Source organism: Carcharhinus amblyrhynchos, chromosome 18 (assembly GCF_965287045.1).
Source record: "Carcharhinus amblyrhynchos chromosome 18, sCarAmb.v2.hapA, whole genome shotgun sequence".
Lineage (NCBI taxonomy): Eukaryota > Metazoa > Chordata > Chondrichthyes > Carcharhiniformes > Carcharhinidae > Carcharhinus > Carcharhinus amblyrhynchos.
The window spans coordinates 10,731,544-10,759,011 of record NC_137341.1 but is presented as its reverse complement, the minus strand read 5'-3'; the positions used below and the strand labels follow the sequence as shown (position 1 = coordinate 10,759,011).

At 43.8% G+C, this 27,468-nt stretch overlaps 1 protein-coding gene across 5 annotated transcripts; it reads left to right on the top strand.

The window, feature by feature from the left end:
• The first annotated feature begins 61 nt into the window (after positions 1-61).
• On the top strand, positions 62-27,468 carry ptcd1 (pentatricopeptide repeat domain 1). 5 transcript variants are annotated; one of them, XM_080206354.1, is made up of 10 exons: positions 1,158-1,225; positions 4,172-4,262; positions 5,471-6,034; positions 9,361-9,501; positions 12,213-12,431; positions 14,283-14,384; positions 16,732-17,496; positions 21,776-21,892; positions 24,139-24,321; positions 25,943-27,468. In XM_080206354.1, exons 3-10 carry the CDS (start codon positions 5,525-5,527, stop codon positions 26,114-26,116), a joined length of 2,211 nt encoding a protein of 736 aa, XP_080062480.1. In that variant the 5' UTR covers positions 1,158-1,225; positions 4,172-4,262; positions 5,471-5,524; the 3' UTR covers positions 26,117-27,468. The 5 variants fall into 5 exon arrangements, with proteins under 5 accessions (XP_080062484.1, XP_080062480.1, XP_080062482.1 ...); XM_080206356.1 differs by having other exon boundaries at positions 1,165-1,225; positions 4,167-4,262; XM_080206357.1 differs by lacking the exon at positions 1,158-1,225 and adding an exon at positions 1,237-1,531.

The window sequence follows — 27,468 nt, the reverse complement described above, 5'->3', positions numbered from 1 at the left end:
TCGGCACATGTGCTGTTGTCCACTCATGCACAGAAAACTAACTATATTACGTCCTTTGCAGGAGACAATGTCAGCTGGATCCTGAAACCATTCACCAGAGCTTCTTCCCCATTACTTGTCACCGGGAAGGAACCCCGCAGCTGCAAATGTGGGATATGGAGGTTGTAATCCAGGATTGCGGACGAAACCAGTTGGATCAGAGACCTCCCTATCCCAAGCCCCTGAGTTCCATTCCTCCTCTCCGCCCTACCAATTCAGAGAAGGTGAGGCTTTTAAAATCACTGTCTTTAATAACTGATTGATAAATAATTCTGCTTCTGGTCTCTGCCTACTCGATCGCTCACAATGATGTCATGGAGTAATACTGTACAACTGTGCATGTATGGCATTAAACGCAACCTATTGATAAACCATTCAATAACAAATTGACAGCGGACCCTTGAAATCAAAGATGATGTCCATCAGGCTTGATGTCCGTTAGTCTTCAGATAACTGGAGCTGCAAGCTCTTCTACAGTGGGGCATTTTCTTGCGCTATACAGTGCCTGTAACAAACACACCCAAATGACACTCTGTTGGAGAAGGAGATGTTAGGAGGAGTGATCACAAACTTTCTCAATGAAAAGGGAGTGTTTTAAAGATGTTTTCAAAGAAGGACAGGGGAACAGAGGGATTCGAAGGGATTCCACAGCATGGGGTAACTGGGGGTTTGTCCTCCTAGACTTCATTGTGAAATGTTGCTTTTTTATAATCATAGAGATGTACAGCACAGAAACAGGCCCTTCGGCCCAACTCATTCATACCGACCAGGTTTCCTAAACTGAACTAGTCCCATTCGCCTGTGTTTGGCCCACTCTCTCTAAACCTTTCCCATCCATGTACCCATCCAAATGTCTTTTAAATGTTGTAATTTTAACACATTCCAATGAAAAAAATGCATTTTTGAATTTCAGACTCTGGAAATTTGGATTGATTTGGCGGGGGGGGGGGATCCATCGCTCGACAACCCATTGCTCTGGGCTGGGTAGCCGGGCTCCTTTTGATTGACAGTAGTATTGACCAATTACAGTCTGAGGTCTGTTAGCGAGTCCTCCAATCACGTCGCGGACTCTAATAAACCGACCAATCGTGCTCTATGTGGGCGGGGTTTCCGTCAGACCGGAAGCACATGGGAACAAGGAGAGTGTTGCAATTCCAGAGGACAGTTCAAATGGAAATTTGTTGAAGTATTAAATATAGTCTGGTTTGGTCTAATCCATGTTTAAATTTTAATGTTTGAATCTTTTAATCCAGGTTTACATTGTAATGTGGTCTGGAATGTTTTAATCCAGGTTTAAATTTTACTATAGTCTGGAATGTTTACACCCTTTTTTTTGTTTTGATTTATTATTGTCACGTATCAGTATACAAAGAAAAGTATTGTTTCTTACTTGCTATACAGACAAAGTGTACCATTCATAAAGAAGGAGAAAGTACAAAATGTCATGTTACAGTCATAGCTAGGGTGTAAAGAAAAATCAACTTAATGCGAGGTAGGTCCATTCAAAAGACTGATGGCAGTAGGGAAGAAGCTGTTCTCGAGTTGTTTGGTACATTACCTCAGACTTTGAATCTTTTTCCAGACTAAAGAAGGTGGAAGAGAGAATGTCTTGGGTGTCCTTGATTATGCTGGCTGCTTTTCCAAGGCAGCAGGAAGTATAGACAGAGTCATGTTTAAGTTTTGTTTGGGCCTTTTGCTGTTGGGATAATATCTGGCGGGTATCTCAGCCCCAGTGCTCTGCAGCAGGGGTGAGGAACTTCTGTGATAAAGATAGATTGCAGAAATTAGGTAAAGATAAAAGCAAATTATTGCAAATGCTGGCAACTGGAACAAAAACAGAAAGTGTTGGAAAATCTCAGCAGGTCTGACAGCATCTGCGGAGAGAGAATAGAGCCAATGTTTCGAGTCTGGATGACTCTTGGTCAGAGCTGAAGAACATAGGATGAGATTCGTACTGTGAGAGTGAGGGGAACAGAGATTTACAAAAATGTCATAGATGAAAAGGCAAAGGGAATGTAAATGGTGATGATCATTAGTAAGAAGAGTGCACATTAAGAGATCAGGATGTATTTATGGCTGAACAAAGATAAGCTGTGTGTCAAGGACAACCTGAGACATCTAACAGATGGCCCTAGTGAGGTGGGTGAGAGGAGACCATGGTTGGGGTTGGGGGGAGGGGGAAACGTGGATGATGAAAAGTGATGATTTTAAAAAAAGGTGGAAAAATGAAATGATAGAAAAAAATGAAAATTTTAAAAATGAAATAAAGTTAAATGAATGGAAATGGGGCGAAGGGAACATGCACAGAATAGATAGGGAGAAACTGTTCCCAGTCATAAAAGAATCAGTCTAACTCCAGCATCTCCACCTCATAAAAGGATCGAGAACAAGAGGGCCCAGGTTTAAATTAATTAATAAAAGAAGGAAAAGTGATATGAGGAGAAATTTTTAATAAGCAGCAATTGGTTAGGGTCCAGAATGTACTGCCTGTGTGTGGTAGAAGCAGGTTTAATTGAAGCATTCAAAGAGGAATTAGACTATTATCTGGAAAGGTAGAATGGGCAGGGTTATGGGAAGAAGGTGAGGGAATGGCTAACAGTGAGTTGCTTATTTGGAGAGCTGGTGCAGACACAGTGATCCAAATGGCAGCTTTCTGAGCTGTAATAGTTCACTCATTCTGTGACACTGGCTGATATTGTAAGTTATGGAACCAGGTACGGTGAGCTTGGTGTCAGATTTGATTCTGAGATGAGGTCCTGACCAAGTAGCCACCTCATCAATTTTAACCCGCATAACATTACCCGATTGTGCCGAACCTCAGTTCACTTGCACCTGAAACCCTCGCCTTTGTTACCTGTAAACTTGACCATTCCAGTCAGGTTGACAAACTATATCTCCTCTTTTACAGGATTATCCTATATTAGTCAGCTGCCCTGAGTCCTAGATTGAAAGCTTGCAGGATGCTATTTGTCCTGTAATCTGATCGTTTAAACTTCTGACAAGTGCTGTTCCGTCCCTCCTCCTGTTTGCATGTTCCCACATCTCATCCAGCATCAACACCAACTCTTTATCCAACACCCCCCCCACCCCGGTCTAACAGCCCCATGCCAAAGAATCCCTTCATCCTCTACCTGTGTGATGGTCACCCAGATTTTTGATTGTTGGCCTCCCCATTTCTATCTCTGCAAATTTCTGATCATCCAAAGTTTTGCTGTCACTGGGCGGCACGGTGGTACAACGGTTAGCACCGCTGCCTCCAGCGCCAGAGACCCGGGTTTGATTCCCAGCTTGGGTCACTGTCTTTATGGAGTTTGCATGTTGCCTTTGTGTCTGTGTGGGTTTCCCTTCACAGTCCAAAGATGCAGGTTAGGTAAATTGGTCATACTAAATTGCTCCTTAGTGTCAGGGAGGCTAGCTAGGGTAAATGTATAGGGATAGGGCCTGGGTGGGATTGTGGTCGGTGCAGACTCAATGGGCCGAATGGCCTTCAGCATTGTAGGAGTCTATGATTCTACGTCCTCAAAGTCTCACGGTCTTGTTCAGCCATCACGCCTATGCTCGCTAATATACACTGGGTCCTGGTAAGGTAATTCCAATCTTTGCTTCATGGTCTTGCCCCCCTCTAATATCCTTCAGCCCTGCAACACCCTGTGCCACTCTCTAATTCTGCCCATTTGAAGTTCCCAGAATGCAATTGCTCCACCATTGAGGCTGTGCCTTCAGCTGCCAAGCTCTGGACTATCCTCCCTGAGTACTTCTGGTGCTCTACTTTCCTCCTTTAAGACACTGCTTAAAACCTACCTCTTTGACCAAGTCTTTGGTCACCTGCCCCAATATCTCCTCAAGTGGCTTTGAAATTTGGCTCAGTGTGGTAAAGCTCCCCCAGGTGTTTTTTTTCTTTTAAATCAACCACTTCTGAAATTGAATTGATCTCCTGAAAGGTTCGCAATGAGATTTTTTTCAGGAAAGGTTATTGAGGATTACTGGAGCCACGGCAAGTAAATGGAGTTAAGATACAGATCAGTCTGGTTCAAATTGACTGTTGGAATGTGCCCAAGGTGCTGAATGGTCTATCCCTACTGTCATGTATTACATTGTCGTCGTGTGCTGTTTGTTTTTATCTCAAGTACAGATGCAACTGTTATTAGAACACTGCAAGGGGAAATGTGAAGCAAGGGGCATTACAAGGAAGAGAAGAATTACAAGGATGACACCAGAAATGTGCAAGTGTACATCCAGAAAGAATTGACAGGCCGTGTGTCTTTTCTTCTGGAAAAAAAAACAAGCCTGAGGGTGATCTAGTAGAGATCCTCCAAAGTTACAAATGGTTTTGATGGAGTGGATACAGAGAGAACGTTCCCTCTTATGAGGAAGAACATAAGTAGTGGCCATCAGTATCTGATAGTCTCCAAGAAATCCAACAGGGAATTCAGAAGAAACTTCTTTACCCAGGAAACTTGCTACTTTAGGGAATAGCAACAAAGGTAGATGGTCTCCAGGGATGAGGGTTCTGGAGCAAGACTGCTTAAGTAAGAAGCCAAGGCTGCAACCCACATACGCCTCCATAATTCCAAACGTGTGTTAACCACAAACAATTAATTATAAACAGGATGGAGCTCCTGCCTACCTGTCTATTTCTACCCCTCATCCACACTCAGTGCTCCCACTGATTGAAATATGTTCTGTGAGATGGATTAAGGCATAGGGGTCTCTCTTGGCAAGGGTTGTACATATAGAATCATAGAATCCTAACTTTGCAGACTGAAGCCATTTGGCCCATCGAGTCTGCACCAACAGAGCATCTTACCCAGGCCCGATCCCTGTAACCTCTCATGTTCACCTCGCTAATTCCCCTAACCTACACATCTTTGGATACTAAGGGATAATTTAGCCTGGCGAATCCACCTAACCTACACATTTTTCGAGAATTGGAGGAAACCGGAACACCCTGAGAAAACCCGCACAGACACAGGGAGAAAGTGCAGACTCCACACAGACTGTCACCTGAGGCTGGAATTGAACCCAGGTCCCTGGCGCTGTGAGGCAGTAGCGCTAACCACTGTGCCGCCCTATATAAAACCAACTAAAATATAACTTCAATTTAATTTCATGGCTACCAGGACCCGTCATGTACCAAGCGTCCTGATAGAAGGTCACCACCATCTGAAACCTTAACTCTGTTTCTTTCCATTGGTGCTGCCTGACCTATCAACTATTTCCGGCATTTTCTGTTTTTATTTAATTTATATCTGGATTTAACTTGTTATTTATGATCCGTGTTATCAAAATGTTTGATTTGTGTTGTAGCCAATATTACACTACCCCTGACCTCAGCATCTAAGACTGAATGTAATCTTGGCACAGTGAATTCAGTCTTCTTGTGTAAAAGTTTACCTATAATACTGCATTTGTTTTTAACTTGCTATTCCAGCAGAGAGATCCATTTCACAGAACGTAGACTGAAACAGGAAGGAATTTGCAGAAGATGACTTGGCCGGGTATTTTACACCTTCAGCGTTACCAGATGTACCTTTCCTTACGACTTTGTTCTTCGCTGTATCCATACCTGTCCCAATCCAGACACCTGAGTACTCTTGTGAGGAGCAGCCCTCTGAGAGCCCCGTTTCCTAGGAATGTGACACACCAAAGAAATCTGTTGGGTCAGAACTGCGGGTGGACGAATTTACCGCGGCTGCTCAGCAATGGGCAGAACATTGATACAGAGGACAGGCACTGCCAAGATGCACAGGGGAACAAAGCATCGCCTACCTTGCCCGAAGAAGAAACTGAAGGATTTGGGGAACGAGCCACAATCTACTCTTCCAGACGATACTTTCGTAAGAGCTCCCCAGAGCTGGAGGATTCCAGATACAGTGACACCGAGGATCAGAGCGAGGAGGGCGTTAAAAGTCCCGAAGCGAGATGGAAACGAAGCAGAAGGAACACTACGTACTGGTACTTCCTACAGTGCAAAAAACTCATCAAGGAAAATAAGGTCTGGAGTTTGGTTAAATATCGTTCTCAGTTGTATGACCAACTAATGGGTACAGCTTTATTTATCTACCTTTTCTAATCCTATGGTAATTTTATACACCCATAACAAACCTTCCTTTACTTTAGTCCTTGGAGAATAATCTCAGCTTCTCTAACCTAATATTATAGCTAAATTCCATTATCCCTGAACCCACTGTGGTAAATCTCCCCACCGCACACTTTTCCTAGTGGCATTGCTGCCTCACAGCGTCAGGACCCAGGTTTGACTCCCGGCTTGGGTCATTGGCTGTGCAGAATCTGCACATTCTCCCCATGTCTGTGTGGGTTTCCTCCCACATTCTGAAAGACATGCTGGTTAGATGCATTGGCAGTGCTAAATTCTCCCTCAGTGTACCCGAACAGGCGCCGGAGTGTGGTGACTAGGGGCTTTTCACAGTAACTTCATTGCAGTGTTAATGTAAGCCTACTTGTGATACTAATAAATAAACTTTAAACTTAAGGGACCTCACATTCTTTCTGAAGGGTGGCGACCAGAGCTGAGGCATTACAAGAGGATAAAGTGATGAATTTGCATCAAGCAAACTTCAGGCACTATTACATACAGAACATGTGCTAATGATGACTGGAACAGAGCCTTTCACCCCTCTTTCCACCAGAAACTGTCTCGAGTCTCGCCCTGAGTATAGAACCTGCCTCTGCTCACCCTGCTTAAGGAACACAGTCCTGCCTTCCCACAGCACAGTTGCTCAGGATCATTCCAGCAGAGGCCACAGAAATAACTATTTGTGAATTCAAGAGAAACCTGGCCTTTTAATATTCTTCCATATTAATGCTGTTTGGTTCAAGAATTCACTTCATCGGTAAATCATAAGAGTTTATTAGGAGTTGATTCAAAATATACACCAGCTTTTTAGTATCACTCACCATCCCCCTCTGTCTCTCTCTCTCTCAGACCCAACCTTGCTTCCACCAGATGTCGCCAGCCTCTGTACCAATCTCTCCAGTCTCCCTATTGTTCTTTACTCATTACCCTAAAGAATGCCTGTTTACATTCATTGGTTAATTAAACACACCACGTAAGATGGCCAACACTAATTGGTTCTAACATCTGATCATGCATTGTGCATGAGGCAAGGGTGGTCTTTGCCAAGGTTAGTTGAGAGCTGGGAATATGCACAAGTAACACTGTAATGTGTTAAGCTTTCAGCAGGATTTATCCCACATGAAAATGTTAATAAAAATATACCATAGAAAATGTTAAATAAAACAGTGGCTTCCTACAATGTACATGTGAGGTGTTGTCAGAGGAGCTAATTCCATAGGGTGAGATCACCTTCAGTAGATTTCTTTTAATGCACAATTCCATAAATAACACGAATGTTTGTTAAATTTTTAATTGCACTTGGATAAATGCCAGTGCTATAAACAGAATGGATTCTGGTCAGTTGTATGACATTGTAATGTTCTAACTAAGTTGGGGTTGTGAGTTTTACACAAAAAGATGATGAGGTTTGCTCATGTAAATTCAAAATAACAACAAGGTTTGATACAGGAACTGTTGTCTATGCAGAATAGACCATGAAACTAAACAGTTTCACTGCGGAAACCCCCAGTGTCATCACCATTGAATCATGCGACTGGCTCTTAAAGCAATCGTGCAACCACTTAAATATATAACAGACACGATGGTTATCACACGCTGCAAAGTGGCGGAAGAGTGGTGGTCCTTCAGTCGAGGTCAATCTTTTTAGAGTGTGGGCTCTTACAGCCCATAACACTGTGTCAAACAGCCATTCTGTACTGAATCCCCAGAGTCAGCCTCTATAAAGCTGGCCCAGCACATCTTGGTTAAAAATTGTAATTTTAAATAAAGCCAGATATGTAGGGCTTAAAGCTACTTTGCACTTGTCAGTTTTTGTACCTGAGTATAACATCTAGGAGCAGGGATGAATTGTCACAGCTTAACCCACCAACCACATCCTTTTACCCTTCCTTATAGCTGTTGTTTCTTATTTTCACTGTGTGTTTCCTCAGTCTCCATGGGAACAGAGGAGAGGAGTAGGCCATTCACCCCTTCAAAGCTGTTCCGCCAATCAGTAAGATCATAGCTGATCTAGTTCTGGCCTCCATTCCACTTTCCTTTTTTCCCCCACACTCTTGTTCATCAAAAATCTATTTATCCCATTGAGAGAAAACAATTCTCCTCATCTCTGTCTTAAAACCTCTTATTCTTGAACTGTGTATCCTGGTTCTAGTCTCGCCCACAAGTGGAAACATCCTCCTGGTATCTATCCTATGAACTCCCTGTAGGATCTTGTTTAATTCAATAAGGTTACCTCTCATTCTTCTGAGGTCCAGTGATCATTGGCGCAGCCTGTTCAACTTTTCTGAAGATAAGTCCTTCATCCCAGGAGTGAGTCCAGTAAACTGAGCTGCTTCCAACGCACTTACATTCTTTCTCCAAAATGGAAACCAAAACTGTAAGCAGCTCCCCAAATAATGTGTTCTACAAATCTGGTATCCTTTGTATGGAATAATTTTAATATCCTTTTTACTTTGTTTTACTAGTATGAACAAGGAATGCAGTTCAACTCAATCAGTCCCCTTTGCTAGAAAATCTCAGCAGGCCTGATGAACTCTCTGGAGAGAGAGTGGGTGGCACGTGGCACACTGATTAGCATTGTTGCCTCATAGTGCCAGGGACCTGGGTTCGATTCCCAACTTGAGTGACTGTGTGGAGTCTGCACTTTCTCCCTGTGTCTGCGTGGGTTTCCTCCAGGTGCTCTGGTTTCTTCCCATGGTCCAAAGATGTGTGGATTAGGTGCATTGGCCATGCTGAATTGCCCCTTAGTGTTCCGAGATGCGTAGGTTAGAGGGATTAGCAGGGTAAATATGTGGGGTTACAGGGATAGGGCCTGGGTAGGGGATCATTGTCAGTGCAGGCTCAATGGGCTGAATGGCTTTTTTCTGCACTGTAGGAATTCTATGAGAGTTTGCCGCATTTTCTGATTTTTGTTTCAGATTCCAGCAATTTGCTTTAATCCCCTTTGTAACAACACTGCTATTTGATCAGCCCAGTGTATTTTCCCAACAAGAAAATGCACAACTTCTGTAATATTTCTTTGTAACTCAAGTAGTCTGGATGGGGAAACCAAAACTAATATTTACACATTAGCCATATCAGCTCAGCCAATGGCCTTTTATTGCTGCTGTTGCCATGTGCTGGACTGATGGATTAAATGAATAAACCCTTTTCTCAGTGAGTACTTTTAATAATTGTTCCAATTACTTTGATAATTGTCACACTGGTATCTTTCTCCTGTCTAGTTAGCTGAGGCTCTGGACATGTTTGAGACTCAAATGGTCAAGGAAGAACGGCTGTTCCCGGAGGAGTACAATTACACAGTGCTGATAGGGGGCTGTGGACGAGTGGGTTACCTGAAAAAAGCCTTTCAACTGTACAATGATGTGAGTACTGGAGACTGCCCAACGCAATATAACACAATGAGCCACATCCAGACTCTATGGTCTGGTTCTTGAAATCCAGCTCTCGCCATCCTATTTGCGCTTTGTGTTGTTCTCATTTGCTGATATGCACTTGTTGAAATTTGTGGGCCTTGGAAAGAATTGTTTTCAACACTCCTGTCTCAGCAGTGGATTGAGATACATGTGGAAAGGTAGATTTATGGTGTAAGTGTGGACCTGCCACTCCAGGCTACACGCCAATGTTACTCTGTTCTAGGGTGTGGGAGTGAGTCTTAAAGAATCTCTGTTACGATCCCAGCTGAGAGTACTGGACAAGCCCCATCTCAAAGTTGGGACCTGGCTTGAATAGATTCTAACTTATTTTAAAAACTGGAGGTAGGTTACTGAACAACCTCTTAGGAGTCTGCTGATGAACTTCAATTGCAAAGAATAAGACATTTTTTAAACAAGGGTGGCACAGCGGTTAGCACTGCTGCCTCACAGTGCCAGGGACCTGAGTTCAAATCCAGCCACAGGTCACTGACTGTGTTTAGTTTGCTCATTCTCCCTATGTCTGCATGGGTTTCCTCCGGGTGCTCTGGTTTCCCCCCACAGTCCAAAGATGTGTGAGTTAGATTGACTGACTATCAGTGTTGGGGGATTGGCAGGGTAAATACATGGGGTTACAGGGATAGGGCCTGGGGATTGTTGTCGATGCAGGCTCGATGGGCTGAATGGCCTCCATCTGCACTGTAGGGATTCTATGATTCTTAAAAAAAAATGGACTATATTACACCGGAGAAAGGGGTAGGAAAGATCTCAATACGAATGCAAGAAAATTATTCAAACTCACAATATTCCTTTTACTCTAGCAATATCTTTACAGACACATAAAATTCAGAAAGATAAGATCATTTACAGTATATAGAATCCCTACAGTGGCAGGAGGAGGCCATTCTTCTCATCGAGTCTACACCGACTCTCCGACATGAGCATTTCAACCAGGCCCTATCCCTGTAACCCCACATATTTACCCCACTAATCCCCCTAACCTACATATCTTGGGACACTAAGGGGCAACTTAGCACGACCAATCCACCCAACCTGCATATCTTTGACTGTGGGAGGAAATCGGAGCGCCCAGAAGAAACCTATGCAGACGTGGGGAGAATGTACAAACTCCCCACAGACAGTCACCCAAGCCAGAATTGAACTTGGATCTCTGGTGCTACAAGGCTGAGGCAGCTAACAGTGCCTTTTATTTTAGAAACTTATGTGAAAAACATTTTGAGCCAGCCTCTGCATTTGAAGAACTTAACTTGTAACTTTCTCCAAATGTCACTTCCACTCAGATGGCTTCAACAAGAATCTGTCTCCAGGGTTTCAGTCTCTCCTTTTGAGAATCCTTTTGCTGCAACTCCAAGTACACTCAGTTTCACCATCCAAGCACAGTTTCAGATCTTGGCCAGTGCCAAGCAAAACATGACTGTTCCAAAGAGATATCTTTGCCCCTACAGCCCACAACACAGAGTTACCAACACTGGGCTGCCTTCTTAAATCTTCTGGACCTCTGTTAGGCCCACCTTGCTTCAAGTCTGCTCCCTGCAGCTCTGTCTTTAACTTGAAGCCTATTGTTCTGCTCCTTTCTACTTGACTTCTGGGATCTCTTGCTATCTGCCTCCCCGTGCCTTGCTCCCTGTGATTGGTGCTCCCATTCAGGTCACCTGACCTGCTTTTCTGCACTTTCTCATTTCTTTTCCTCTGCAGATGCGCAGGGCCTGTTCCCAGTCTGAAGAAGGTAAGGATGCTAACTACTCGTCTGCTTCATTTCCCAGCTAGCACATGCTCCCAGAAACATTAAAAAACACAGAATTGTGCATATGTGACCACTTCCTGGCATACATGCACACATACATGTGTACACACACACACACACACACACACACACACACACACACACGGTCCTTCCCAGTCTCTGATTTAAGATTAAGCTAAGTGTTTGTATTTTATCATACTTGTAACATCTGTGTACCACAGCCACATTAGACATTGTCAAATATGGGCTCCCTGTGTGAGCATGTAACCCCAGGTACAGGCGATAAGGCCTAGGAGATGTAAATATGATAAGTATCACTGTAGTCATTGCACTCACCATTGGCAGCTGGATCTTCAGCCCTTTGGTGATAAGCTCTAAAATTCCTTCCTTAAATCTTTCCTTCTCTCTCCCCCTTTTTAGATGCAACTTACACCTTTTCATTACTTGTCCTAATATCTCCTTTTTGGTGCGTGGTCAATTTTTGCCTTTTTTTAAATTTTATTTATGGGATGTGTGTGTCACTGGCTGGGCCAGTATTTACTACCCATCCCTGAGGACATTTAAGGGTCAACCACATTATTTTGGCTCTGGAGTCACATGTAGGCCAGACCAGGTAAGGACGGCAGATTTCTTTCCCTAAAGGACATTAGTGAATCAGATGGGTTTTTCCAACAATTGACAATGGTTTCACGGTCGTCATTAGACTTTTAATTCCAGATTATTATTGAATGCAGATTTTACTATCTGCCGTAGTGGGATTTGGACCTGGGTCTCTGGATTATTAGTTTAGGTGATTACACTCATGTGAAACACCTCTGGTGTTTTATTACAGTTCCTGATGCTACACAAGTGCTGGTTGTTGATAGAATTGTAATTGGAATGAATCATGTTTTTGCAGATGAAGAAGAGAGCTGTGACTCCTTCTGAAGCCACTTGCACTGCCCTATTCAACGCTTGTGCAGAGTCCCCCTGGAAGGAGTCTGGTCTGCAATTTGCCACAAAGCTCCGGGAAGAATTAAGCAGCAATAACATCTGTCTTAACCTGATCACATACCATGCAATGTTAAAGGCATATGCTGTCTGCTCCGATCTAAAGGCTTGTTTCAGTGTGCTTCGGGTAAGGAACTGGCACTTGAGTCAATGTATCATTAGTATTCTCCAGTACTGATTTTAAAAAATTCAGTCATGGCACGTGGGTGTTGCTGGCTAGGCCAGCATTTATTGCCCATCCCTAATTTCCCTTGAATAGATGGTGATGAGCTGCTTTCTTGAACCACTGCAGTCCATATGGTGTAAGTACAGCCACAGTGCTGTTAGGGAGAGCATTCCAGGACTTTAACCCAGCGACTGTGAAGGAACAGCAATATATTTCCAACTCAGGGTGGTGAGTTCCCTGGAGAGAAACTTACAGCTGGTGGTGTTCCCTTGTATATGCTGCCCTTGTCCTTTGAGATGCTAGCGGTTATGTGTTTGGAAGGTGCTGTCCAAGGAACCTCGGTGAGTTCCTGCAGTGCATTTTGTCAATGGTGCACACTGCTGACAATGTGCAAGGGTGGTAGAGGGAGTGAATGTTTATGCATGAGGTGCCACAATCAAGTGGGCTGCTTTTTCCTGGATAGTGTCAAGCTTTGAGTTTTGTTGGAGCACATTCATCCAGGCAAGTGGAGCCTGTAGCCCTGCTAATCATTTCCTTTCACGTATTTATCTAATTCCTTATTGAAAGCTGCATTTGAATCTATTTTAACCGCCCTTTCCAGCAGCGTATTCCAGCTTGTAACCACTCGCTGCATCAGAAGATTTCCCTCATGACCATCGGTTCTTTTGCCAGTTTGTTAAATGGTGAACTCTGACTCTCATTTCCTCTGCCACTGCAAACAGTTTCTCCCTATCTACCACACCCATAATAGTTTTGGATGCCTCTATCAAATCTCCTCTCCGAGGATAATAAGCCCAGCTTTTCCAGTCTTTCCCCGGAACGGAATTCCCTCACTCCTCATCCTCTTGAGCCTTTGCTACATCTTTCCTAAAGTGCGATGTTCAGAGTTGGGATGATAAATTAGGAACGATAAATGCTGGCCTGGCCAGCGATACCCACATCGTGTGACTGAATAAAAACTAAACCCTGCCTTCAGCCACATTGTCTCTTACACCTTGGAAACCACTGCCCTCCCTGCATTTTGAATCCTCTTTAAAATCCATTTCTTTGGCAAGCTCTTAAGCACCTTCCTAATATCTTCTGTGATTCCCAGTGTTTCTGATTTTCAACCAGAGTGTTTTTCTACATTAAAAGCGCTATCTCAATGTAAGTTGTTTGAATACAGCGATTAGGAAGCAATGTTGAATTCACAGAAGATATTGGCATGGTTACAATGGGAATATTTTGTGCAGAAGGTTCAATCAAATGACATCAAGATCGAGACGTTATAATTATAAAGAAAGACGTGCAAAATTTCAACTTTTCATAACGAAATAGGGAAAGTTAAGAAATCATGGAATTCTTACAAGCAGGAGGCCATTCAGCCCATCAAACCTACACTGACTCTCCAATGGAGTATCCCATCCAGACCCTATATCCCTGTAATCCAGGTATTAATTCCACCAATGCCCCCCCCCACCCACAACCTATACATCTTGGGACACTAAGGGACAATTTAGTAAGGCCAGTCTACCTAATCTGCATATCTTTGGACTGTGGGAGGAAACCGGAGCCCACGGTAGAAACCCAAGCAGACATGGGAAGAACATGTAAACTCCACACAGACAGTGACCCGAGGCTGGGATTGAACCCGGGTCCCTGAGCTGTGAGGCAGCTGTGCTAACCACTGTGCCTCAGTGCTGCCGGTTGCTATTAGCGATTTTTCCAACATTCTCCAAGATTGTGTGTGCTTGAGCACAGCTGAGTTATTGCACAGAATGCATAGTGTTTCTGCCTTTCTTACCAGAGGTATCTCTTGTGTCTGTATTTCAGGAAATAGTTCATCGTGGTCACAGAATGAATGTGGAAACATTCAGCACTTTAATGATTGGTTGCATCAAGGACACCGAGAATGGTTTTAGATATTCTCTACAGGTAATTGTAGCATTGTTTTCTCCTCCCACTCCTGGTCTGTACACCGACAGGATAAGCTGAGACAACTTGTGGTCATTTCTGCTCTCTGACTTCTCCCTTTCCTCACTGGGAAAGTATCTACTTACTCCCTCTCATTGCTCAGCAGGGACTCCTGGTGGGGAATCCAGGCGGGGAATCCAGGCACTGCCTACATCTCCCGCTGGTACATCACCCTGCCATGTTGTATTTGATTTGATTCATTACTGTCACATGTATTGGGATACAATGAAAATTATTGTTTCTTATGCGCTGTACAGACGAAACATACTGTCCATGGAGTACATAAAGGAGAAAGAGAGAGTGCAGAATGTAGTGTTATAGTCAGCTAGGATATGTTAAGATCAACTTAACATACAGTAGGTCCTTTCAAAAGTCTGTTGCAGCAGGGAAGAAGCTGTTCTTGAGTCAGTTGGTATGTGACCTCAGACTTTTGTATCTTTTTCCCGATGGAAGAAGGTGGAAGAGAAAATGTCTGGGTGCACGGGGACCTTAATTATGCTGGCTGCTTTGCCGAGGCGGCAGGAAGTGTAGACAGAGTCAATGGACGGGAGGCTGGTTTGTGTGATGGAGTGTACTACGTTCACAACTCGTTGTAGTTACTTGCGGCTTTGGACAGAGCAAGTGCCATAACAAGCTGTAATACATCCAGAAAGGATCCTTTCTGTGGTGCATCTGTAGAAATTGGTGAGGGTCGGAGCTGACGTGCCAAATTTCCTTAGTCTCCTGAGAAAGTAGAGAGGGTACATTGAGAATAAGCAGGAGGGTTGAGTCTATTGATGTATTTCCATCTCTCCGGAGAAGGGCTGAGGCTGAATTGGGCTTTTTGTCTCTTTCCCCAAGGGACAGCTGATACATTGGTGCCCCCTTCCTTTTGCTGAGCTGTGCAGTGTGCTGGTGAGTCAGCCTGTATCAGTGGGCTGTCATATACCTGTGCTGAGCTTTCTCTATTGACCTGCCCTTTAAAGGTCATTTTTATATTATGGCAATGGTTTGCGCACAATGGAAGTCTATTTTCTCTGGAGGAACAGTAATTGTGCTAAATGTCACAGCTCGCGCTGCTGCATAGCTTTGAGCGTTTTTGGTTGAACACTGTCACACATTGCAGTGAGAATTACTCCTATTGCTCCTCAATTCTGTTTCTGCATCATGAAGTTAACAGACAACAAGATACAAAACGTCAGTTAATAAAGAAGCACAGGGTGAGTGATCCTTGAAAAGGATGTGGTCACCACAGATACACCCCAACAGCAAACTATATGGTTAGCACTGCTGCCTCAGAATGCCAGGGACCTAGGTTCGATTCCTGGCTTGGGTCACTGTCTGTGTGGAGTTTGCACATTCTCCCCATGTCTGCGTGGGTTTCCTCCCACAGTCCAAAGATGTGTGTTAGGTGGATTGGCCATGCTAAGTTTCCCTTTAGTACCAGGGACATTAGCAGGTTACATACATGGGGTTATGGAATAGAGCCCCTGAGTGGGGTTGTTGTCGGTGCAGGCTTGATGGGCCAAATGGCCACCTCCTGCCCAGTGAGGATTCTATGACTCTACGTATCACAGTAAGATCCAAGGAACCAGGCAATGGCAGCGAGCAGACTACAGACTTCCCAAAAAGGAAGAGGAAGCAAATTGTGAAGAAGCGTCCTTGCAGTACGTGCTCACTGAAAGAGACCAGGCTTGTCAGAAGGCAAAGAAGGATTCATCAAAATAAACAATTTACAATTACACTGCATCTTTTCACCTCCAAAGAGGTTTATTATCAATTAAATGCTTTCAGGGGTGAGATAATTAACCTACAAGGAGATACAGCAGCAACTTACACTCAAAAAAGCTTCACCAAGTTGATCATTGTTTTGGTGGAATTGGTTGAGGGCTTTCTGCTAACACTGACATCAAGAGAACCTGAGTTCCTCAAACAAGGCCAAGGATCATCTCAAGCCAGCCTGGGAAGGTAGAAAGAGCATTGTTGTTGCTCTGGAACACACCAGCTATCATAGTTCTGCACTCCTGCAGTACTGCACTGAAGTGTCAACCTGGAATATACGCTCCAGTTGTAGAGGGGTTCCAATCTACAATCTGCAGACACTCGAGATAAGTGAACCAACGCTTTTTTGTTTGAAAAACTGATGATCAAATTTTGTTTAGTAAGTCAGTCATGGGACTCAACAAATAGGTTTAAAAACCAGAAGTTTGTAACTGTGTCTGCACTCTGCTCACTGTCAATGATCCTGTTGTGATTATTGCAGACATTTCACTGGAGAATCCATTTGAATGTTGAGTTGACTTTCTCTCTCTCTCTCTCTCTCTCGCAGATTTGGCGAGAGATGTTAAAGCTCGGCATTACGCCCGATGCCAAGAGCTACAACCTGCTGCTGCGAGCCACGAGGGACTGTGGCATCGGGGACCTGGCCGTGGCATCGCGCTTGCTGTTGGGTGAGGAGGCTGAAATGTGGCAGCTGAGGCAGCGACAGAGAGGTCACAGGGTCAAAGGCCAAAGGCTGGCGAAAAGCAGCACATTGGTTGTTGGTTTATTGGAAGAACAGCTGTTTGGATTGACGTCTGAGCAACCGGCCAGCTACAGAGTCTCTGAACCAGCAGCCGAGCAGAACAGTGAAACTTCATCAAACCTCATTCAAGCACCAATCCGACTATCCAGTGATGGGCAGGAGAAGGAGCTGGAGACCCATGGAGCACACTCTTTGGAACTAGTTCCCAGATGCCAAATACTTCCAGTTGATCCAGACTCCACTGATCTTCTGCCAGATGCTCATCTACCTAACCTACTCGATGTCCAAGTCAACAAGAAGAACCTTGTTTCTTTGGGAACAGTAGCCATGCCGCCTGACAGACTCGCGTTAATTGGAAACCTGAGTGGCTTTCTAAATAAAATGAAAGAAGATGGCGTGGCACCAGATATTAAAACTTTCACACTATTGGCTGAAGTAGTGGAACCAAACAGCCAGTCCGAGTCCTCCTTGCTGGCGCTCATGGACGATCACGGTGTGAAGCCGGACATTTCATTTTTTAACACCCTTATTCGGAAAAAGAGCAGGCAGGGTGACCTGGAGGGTGCTAAGGTAAGTGGATCTCTGGATAAACCAACTTTATCTCTAGAATAGAATGACACAGTTATCAGATGGTCTATTTTACATTCTCCGTCTTTAAAAAAATGAGCAATATTTTATCAGATTTACAATATGCACCATTAGCATTGCAACAAAAGCTGGCTGGAAAAATCCGCTAAATGCGAGAGTGGGAAAGCATATGGCACCAAGTGATGTGTCATCATTTACTTCCTTCACTGGGCACAGAAACCTTCATGGAATTTGCAAAATGTGGGCAGCACGGCAGCACAGTGGTTAGTACTGCTGCCTCACGGCACCAGGGACCCAGGTTCAATTACCAGCTTGGGTCACTGTCTGTGCAGAGTCTGCATGGGTTTCCCCCGGGTGCTCAGTCCAAAAAACATGGCGACTAGAAGCAGGAGTAGGCCATTCAACCCTTCAAGTCTGCTCTGCCATTGATTTTGACCGTACTGATCATCGAATTCAATATCCTGATTTCCTCCCCACTTCCTCTCCCATATATCTCGATCCCTTTAATCCTGAGAGCTGTATCTAATTTCATTTTGAAATTTCATAACATTTTGGCCTCAACTAATTTCTGTGGTGGTGAATTCCAACCATTCACTGCTCTCTGGGTGAAGAAATTTCTCCTCGCTAAAAGGTTTACCCCTTATCCTTAAACTGTGACCCTGAGTTCTGGACTCCCCCACCTTGGGAACATTTTTTTTCTAAATTTACCCTGTCTAACCCTGTTAGAATTGGATAAATTCCATGAGATTCCCTCTCACTCTTCTAAACTCCAGTGAATATAATCCTAACCGACTTAGTCTCTCCTGATATGTCAGACCTAACACCCCAGGTATCAGCCTGGTAAACCTTTGCTGCTCTCCCTCTATAGCAAAGACATTCTTCCTCAAATAAGGACATCAAAACTATACACAATACTCCAGGTGTGGTCTTACCAACACCCTATACAATCGCAGCAAAACATCCCTATCCCTATACTCAAATCCTCTCCCTATTTCAGAAGGCGTTTGACAAGGTACCTCACAAGAGGTTATTGCAGAAGGTAAGGGGGCATGGAGTTGGGGGTGGGGTGTTAGCGTGGATAGAGGATTGGTTGTCAAATAGGAGGCAGAGAGTGGGGGTTAATGGGTGCTATTCGGATTGGCAGTTGGTGACTAGTGGAGTGCCCCAGGGGTCGGTGCTGGGGCCTCAGCTATTTACCATTTATATAGATGATCTGGAGGAGGGAACCGAGTGTATGGTGTCAAAATTTGCTGATGACACCAAGATTGGTAGAACGGCAAATTGCGCGGAGGGTGTGGAGAGTCTGCAGAAGGATCTAGATAGGCTGGGCGAATGGGCCAGGAACTGGCAAATGGAATTTAATGTTGGCAAGTGCGAGGTGGTCCACTTTGGTAGGAATAATGGTAGGAAGGACTATTACTTACGTGGCGAAAAACTGCAGCAGGCGACGGTGCAGAGGGACCTCGGGGTTCTTGTGCATGAGTTGCAAAAACCCAGCCTGCAGGTGCAGCAGGTGGTCAGGAAGGCGAATGGGATGCTGGCCTTCATAGCGAGGGGGATTGAATGTAAAAGTAAGGGAGGTCTTGCTGCGGCTGTATAGGGCATTGGTGAGGCCGCAGCTGGAGTACTGTGTGCAGTTTTGGTTGCCGCACTTACGCAAGGATATTTTGGCCTTGGAGGGAGTGCAGAGGAGGTTTACTAGGCTGATACCGGAGTTGAGGGGGTTGAGCTATGAGGAGAGGCTGAATAAACTAGGCTTGTACTCGTTAGAGTTTAGAAGAATGAGAGGAGATCTCATTGCGACATATAAGATGATGAATGGGATGGATAGGATAGAGGTGGAGAGACTCTTCCCGCTCAGAAAGGACAGTAGGACTGGGGGGGGAGCGGTTTAGAATGGAGTTGAGGAGGAACTTCTTCACTGAAAGGGTGGTGAATCTCTGGAATTCTCTGCCCGTTGAAGTGGTGGAGGCTGCCTCGCTAAATATTTTTAAGATGCGGGTTGATGGGTTTTTGATAAGCGAGGGGATTAAGGGTTATGGGGAGAGGGCGGGAAAGTGGAACTGAGCCACGACAGATCAGCCATGATCTTATTGAATGGCGGGGCAGGCTCGAAGGGCTAGATGGCCTACTCCTGCTCCTATTTCTTATGTTCTTATGAAGGACAACATACCATTTGCCTCCTTTATTGCCTGCTGTATCTGCACTTTTACTTTCAGCGATTGATGCACGAGAACACCAAGGTCTTGCTGAGTATCCACCTCTCTCAATTTACACCCATCCAAGTAATAATCTGCCTTCCTATTATTGCTACCAAAGTGGATAACCTCACATTTATCCACATTATACTGCATCTGCCATGCAAATGCCCACGCACTCAGCTTGTCCCAATCACGCTGAAGCATCTCTGCATCCTGCTCACAGCTCACCCTCCCACCCAACTTTGTATCATTTGCAGATTTGGAGATAATACATTTAGTTCCCTATTCCAAATCATTAATGTATAATGTGAACAGTTGGGGTCCTGGCACAGATCCCTGCAGAACCCCACTAGTCACCGACTGCTAATCAGAAAAAGACCCATTTATGCCAACTGTTTGTCTCCTGTCTACTAACCAGCTTTCCATCCATTCCAAAACACTACCCACAAACTCATGTGTTTTAACTTTACAAAGTAATCTGCTATGTGAGACCTTGTCGAAAGCCTTTTGAAAGTCTAAATAAACCACATCCATGATTCTCCTTGGTCAACTTTATCAAGCATGATTTCCCATTTGTAAATCCATGCTGACTTTGTCTGATTACACCACTGCCTTCCAAACCCGAAAGAGAAAATGCTGGAAAATCTCAGCAGGTCTGGCAGCATCCGTAAGGAGAGAAAAGAGCTGATGTTTCGAGTCCAGATGAACCTTTGTCAAAGCTGCCCGCAGGAGGCCCAGCTTTGACAAAGGGTCATCTGGACTCGATTACTGCCTCCCTCTTTGTTAGATTTTGATTTTGCTAAGTGAATGGTCTGGTTTGTCTTGTCCCTTCTCTCCGTGTGGAGAAATGTCAAGCCACTGCACCACAGAACGGATAGAATCAGAAGCTAAATGTGTGGAGTGAGTCCACATCCGTCCAAACCGAAGCTGTAACAATCCACACTGCCCAAGGCACTGAGGCTTTGATCAAAAGCAGGGGGAGTTTTAGAAATGTTGCCTTTATGTTTATTTCACAGGCAGATGTGTGGCAGTTTCTGCTCTTGGCGAGGTTCGTCAAATTCTCTGGGGTAATTTTCTTGGAAGTTATTCACATCACGTTCCTGTGTAAGCTGTTTATTTTCAGAATATTTGCTGCAGTGTTTTTTTTTTAAATATTCTTTCACGGGATGTGGGCTTCGCTATCTCTGTCAGCATTTATTGCCCATCCCTAATTGCCCTTGAGAAGGTGGTGTTGAGCCGCCCTGTTGGAAAAGGTGCAGTCTGTGTTGTGTAGGTACATCCACGGTGTTGTTAGGATATTGTACAGCCTTCTGATTGTTATGAATTACAAGGGATATAAAAATCATACCCATAGCTATCCCTTGCCATAATTTGAATGACCAAATTGGTTTTGTGGGACGGGCTAATACCCACCGGTAACAGAACTGGAACGAGTCAAATTGATTTCCCCCAAGACTGTTGCAGGAAACAGAGTCATCCATCAGGCCAGGCTGGATTCAAACTTAAATACCAGAACAAAGCTTTATTTAACTCAATTACATTTGTGACCACGAGCTTCTCTCAGCCTCCATTAAGTCCATAGCAGAGCTATGAAATAAGGAAAGGCACTGCATTTGTATAGCACCTTTCACAACTTTGGGACACCCCAAAGCACTTTACAGCCAGTGAAGTACCTATTTTTGGAAGTGTAGGCTCTGTTTGAACGGAGCAGCCAGTTTACACACAGCAAGCTCCCACCAACAGCAACACTGACCGGACAGGTTGATAAAGGGATAAATATTGGCCCCATTAGCTCCTCTGCATTTCAGACGAGTGACCCGATGGTCTGTAATCTGACAGAGCAGAACATCTGATCGAAGGGTGCCTCCTCCAGTATTGTGCACTCCACGATGCTGCATTGGGAGTGTCAGCCTAGATATGTTTGTGCTTAAGTCCCTGCAATGGGATGTGAACGCACAACCTTTAGACTTGGTGATGAGAGTTCTACAAGTTGACTACACGGTTATATCTGTTGCTGTCTTCTTCCTGTTCTCTGATGATGGTGCATTTATGCCCTTTAGGCCCTGCTGCCAGTACTCATTGAACGAGGTTTATCACCTACCATGCACACCTTCTGCAACCTAGCGATAGCCTGCAGGAAAGAAAGTGATGGGCTGAAACTTCTCCGTGACATGAAGGTAATCTCTGATACTTCATTACATGTTGCATGAAATAAAGGGAAAATATCCGCGGGCACTTGGAGTCAATGGGAGGATTCTTGGTGGCTTCCAGGCCTTGTTCAGGTTAGATTCTTTAATGTTAGGCAGCCAGTTGAGTGTGATGATATATTCAAAAACACAGAAAAGAGCGTGTTTCCAGTGGCCTTAGCTGGGTGAGTCTGACTCCAGGATGAATCTCGGTGGAGATGGCGAGAGGTGGGAAGAGGAAACTCTTCTGAAGGAAGAGTCCAGATGTTGGAAACTGAATCCTTCTAGCTGCTCCTGAGCACCACCTAGTGGCTGGTTTTAGCATAACAATGGTGGACCCCAGCTACATCATAGAATTGTTACAGTGCCAAATGAGGCCATTTGTGTCTGCACCAGCTCTCCAAACGATCATCATGACTTAGTGCCATTCCCCCTCCTTTTCCCTGTACCCCTGCACATTTGTTTCTATCCAAATAATCATCTACTGCCCCTATTTTCTTGAAAATGGAGAAGGTTGCTGCAACTAAACAACTTTGGTCTCTAAACACAAAATGTGAAATTGATAGATAGAAGAGTCATTATGGCACAGAAGGAGGCCATTTGGCCCGCTGAGTCCTTGCTGCCTCTCTGTAGAGCAATCCAGTCAGGCCCATTTTCCTGCCCTATCCATGTGGCCCTAGTCAATTTTCTTCTGAAATCACTGATCCCTTTTCCATTTCTACCATTCTCATAGGCAGAGAATTCCAGGTCATTGCCACTCCTTGTGTAAAAATGTTCTTCCTCACACAGTCCTGCATTTTTTGCCCAGAACCTTATATCTGTGCCCCCTCTGTCCAAACCCCTCTACCCCAAGGAGAAGAACCTCCCATCTCTCTAACCTAACCTTGCAGCCAAAATCCTCCCACCCATTCCCTTCACCACAGTAAAAATCCTCCATCTCCTCTGCACTCTCTCAAGGACACTCACATCCATCCTAAAGTGTGGTGAGCAGAACTGGATGTAACATTCTAGCTGTGGCCTAACCAGAGCTTTATAAAGCTCTGCTTACATACTCAATATCTCTAATTATGAAGCTCAGGTTGGGGTATTACCAACTCTTGGCCCAATGAAGGAACAACGCTCACTGTTCGCTAGCTAGGCTGACAGCTGCCCACAAAGTTTTTACGGGCTTTTGACCAGATGCTTGCTCTTATTGGGTGTCAGATCCTCTAAGATGCCCTCCACAGGGAATCTTGCACTATCTGTCTGTGTAGGCAAAGCCACAACAGGGCTGTACAACTAATGAGAATAAAGAATCTTCACTGAAACCCTCATTTCAAACCAGGGAATATAAACGAGATTAAAATCATATACAGAGAGAGAATGAAATAAAGATTGGTAAAGCAGATGGGATTATAAGGAGAAAGAAACTCTGGATTTGATATATATATAGTTCCCATTAATTTTGCTCCTATCAACCCCTCCTTATAACATTGTTTAGCAAAGAGGATGGCAGGATTATCAAGGACCTGGAGACATCGGTCTCCTCTACAGCAGGGAGACTAAATGCAGACTGGGTGACCGCTTTGTGGAACATTTTTGCTCAACCCACCAGCATGCTCCCAACCTTCCTGTCACTTGCCATTTTAACTCAGCACCTTGCTCTCATTGCCACATGTCCATCCTTGACCTGCTGCAATGCTCCAGTGAAGCCCAGCACAAGCTGGAGGAGCAGCACCTCATCTTCCAATTGGGCACATTGTAGCCCTCAGGGCTCGACGTTGAGTTCAGCAGCTTTAGATTGCGACCTTTCTCCTCCATCTTAAACTCTCTTTTTTAAAATATCCCATACGTTTATTATCTCAATGCAACTCCTACCCCTCCCAAAACAGACTTTTGTTCTTAAAGTTGCTACATTTTTATTGCAATCTCTCACAGCTACACTCTAGTATCTAACACCTTCTCCCTCCCTTCAGTTCTGACCAAGAGCCGAACGGACTCAAAACGTTAGCTCTGCTTTCTCTCCTTACAGATGTTGCCAGACCTGTTGAGTTTTCTGATAGTTGTTACCCTTCCCACATGGAAGCAAAATGGTACAAGGAGTCTTAGAAGAAAAGTTCCCTTCTTGGAGTCAATAAGCCAATACTAACCATTAACCTGATCATCTCCAATTACCCTTTTCCCGGTGTAATGTTTCATCCCGGCTTTTCAAAAATATCCGTATTGCAGAGATTACTGAATTTCTCCCATAATTTCAGGTGTCTGGAGTAACCCCCAATGTCAATGTGTACAGCACCCTGATCAACAACGCAGCAAAGCGGCTGGACTACGTATATCTCACAAACATCCTACAAAACATGGCAAGAAATCAGGTACAGCCTAACGAGGTTGTCCTTCGACAATTGGAATTTGCTGCAAAATATCCTCCAAAATTTGACAGGGTATGTGATGAGAATTGATTTTCTTTTTGTGAAAGAGAAGCGTTTGTTTTTTTTGGAGCACACCGCGTTGCTAAACCAACATGGGGTATCAGCCCACACAGCTATTTTCCCGGGCACAACACACTCTGCAGCCAGTCACTGAAGGATGGCACAGCAGCCAGTTTTAATAAACTTTACTTCATTCCCCTGGTGACATGATCAACTCTAGAAACTGGCTGGTTAGAAAATTATCAGGAGACAGAGCAATGTAATGAGGCATATGCTGAAACATTTGGAGGTTTGCTATTTTCAGTAACGGCGATCCTGTTTTAATTTTAGTTCTTCAGGCAACAAGTGTGGGTTGGGGACAAACCTGGAAGGTATAAGTGGTATACTTCCTTCACAGGAGATTCAGTCCATCTTGTTGACCAACAAGGGGCACACACGTGGTGGGTCGTGCGATGGCTGCTCTTGGATGTTGCTTCGAGAGTTGCCTAGTGCTTCACGGTGTTAGTGTACGCTTAAACTGGACCATCTGACGGGCAATATGACAGCTCAGTAACTATCACTGTTTGCTGTGCAGATACATGAATTTGGGCCAGTGTCTGCGGGAGTTTGCACGTTCTCCCCGTGATTATGTGGGTTTTCTCCGGGTGCTCCAGTTTCCTCTCTCATCCCAAAAAACATGCTCTGAGGCTGATTGGTGTAACAAATTGTCCATAAATTAGTCTTCCCTCAATCTTCCCCAATTGGTGTAGACAAAGGTCATGGGTAGAGGAGGGCACTCAATGTTAAAATGGCATTGTGGGCTCGTTGGGCCGAAGGGCCTGTTTCCCGTGCTGTATTGTTCTTTATTCTTTGTTGGTAGTCTTATGTAGCAGCCTCTGTCTCACTGTGCATCGTACATAATTAAGTGCATTTGAGTTGTAAGATATTAACTTCCTTTACTCTATTTGTGCAACAAAATAAAGATATCCTACATCAATGGTAAAGAATATATCCTTTAAACCCTAACAAGGGACAGTGGCAAAACCCAGGGGCTATTTAATAGTAAATCTTGTCTTCAGCCCTTTGCCTTGGTGTATTTAGCAACATGTAAACATCGCCCTATAAAGAATAATGAGACAAATGGCCACACAGATTGTGAGGAATATCAACCAGAAAATAGAGAACTCCCTTTTCTAATACAGTAGATTTTTATGGTTTGATTGGAACAGCAGACAGAATCTCGTTGAATATCTGTGCGGTTGAAGGAGAAAACTCAGTGAAACATGGGAGTATTCAGAACAGTCAAATAAAGGATCGTGAAAAGAAAGGAACATTTAGGAATATGTTTCAAGATTATAACAGGCTCGTTATGTGAAAATGTAAATTTACCTTTTCTACACCTTTGATTTTCTATATTTGATCATTATCTATCATGCTTAATCTAGCTATAGTAAATTTATAATTAAGTGCAAGAGACAGTAATGAGCCAAGCTAGGATAGTATCAATATTATTTCAGGAGCTAAATTATCCACTGTATCCAACTACAGCTATGATGTAGACTTTATCCATCTTGGTTGTGATACTATCTCTACAGTGTAATTTTGCGAGCTTTTCCAAAGTAATGTAAATAGTTTCTCTTCTTTTTTCCCCCAGTACAAGTCAAAGAATACCTACCTAGAAAAGATTGATGGCTTTCGTGGTTACTATTATCGCTGGTTAAACTTTATGCCCACAGCAGAAACACCACATCCTTGGGAGAAGTACAGAATTAAGGGTCACGTCCCAGCAAGAACAAATATCAGAAGTGGGGAAACAGCACAAAACTGAACATTGATCCATAGCTGAACTTTGCCATGTTAACTTTCATTTCCACTCAATCCAGACGTGGCCTATTGCAGTTCTGAATGTTGATGGAACTGTGTGCCAGACGTGACAATAGAAGTGTATCAAGGTAAATAACTTCTGTAAATTTGTAAGTTATTGACTTCCTTTAATCTATTTGTACAGTGGAATAAAGACATCCTACATCAATGGAAAAGTTGACAGACAGCCCCTTGTGCTTGCCAGATTTACTGAAATCTTGGATAAAATATAATGTTTAAATTTGAAGATATATTTTTATGGTTTCAGCAACTTAACACCGCTCTGAGGGTGGATTATAAAACACTCCTGGGAGATAATACTTAGGGAAAATGGTAGTGATCTTGTTTGTGGTATACAATGCATAGGTGTGATCGGAGTCAAGCTTTGACTGATAACCACATTATGGCACTCAAGTCAGGAGGCCATTGCCCTTATCTCCCACACGCGTCAAAATGAAAGATTGACATTCGCTGCAATATGAGGACTTTACTCCTCAGAAGTGATCCTTAAAACAGCATGAAAATTATTTATTTTCTTGCCAAAATTAACGTTTAAAGATACATATATATCACAGCAGGGCCACGATGGCTGCAACTGAATGCATTCCCCCAAGACTGGTAGAGGGATGGTCACTGAACATTTTTAAGGCAAAGGGCTATAAATTTGTACCAATCAATGGAATCAAAGGGTATCAGGGGTAGGAAGCATAGCAGTGTTGAGGCCAGAATCAGTTCAGCCATGATCTTATTGACTGGTGGAGTAGGTTCCGGGGGGCAAATGGTCTGTTCCTAATTTGTATCAATCTCTGGGTTTGCTTTTTTTGTAAAACAAGAAAGCAATGGTCAAGGGTTTTGCCAATAATATTTCTAACTTTTCATACAGTGAAAATAGAATAAAATTCTAACTTAAAATTGGTACATAAAAAAAACACAAAGCTGATTTTAAAAGATCCCCAAACATATTTGCTCTAAAGAAATAAATCAAAGGATACATTGTTCAATAACTAGGGAAATTAATTCTAGGAGAAAATGTGCATGAAGTCAGAGGACATTGTCCTACGAGGAAGGACTGCTCAGTGCCCAGAATACGTAACTTGAAGTAATGATCTCATCATAAGATTAAATCCAGTACTCAGTTAAACGGAAGCATAGTAAATGTCTCTTTCAAATAGTTTATTACAAAAGTCATCTAATCTGGTCTTCCCATCAATTGAGTACAACATCTAAGTTTAGCGAAGTCATGCTTATGAATAAAATACACTAAAATAATTCTATATTTTAAAGACCAATAGCCAAGAGATGCTTTAGAAGTTCACT

Excerpts from the sequence above, each read along its gene's own strand:
- ptcd1 (XM_080206358.1), top strand. The coding sequence starts at position 5,525 with ATGACTTGGCCGGGTATTTTACACCTTCAGCGTTACCAGATGTACCTT. Across the intron at positions 9,502-12,212 it reads CCTTTCAACTGTACAATGAT|ATGAAGAAGAGAGCTGTGAC; the intron begins GTGAGTACTGGA and ends ATGTTTTTGCAG. Across the intron at positions 24,322-25,942 it reads ATCCTCCAAAATTTGACAGG|TACAAGTCAAAGAATACCTA; the intron begins GTATGTGATGAG and ends TTTTTCCCCCAG.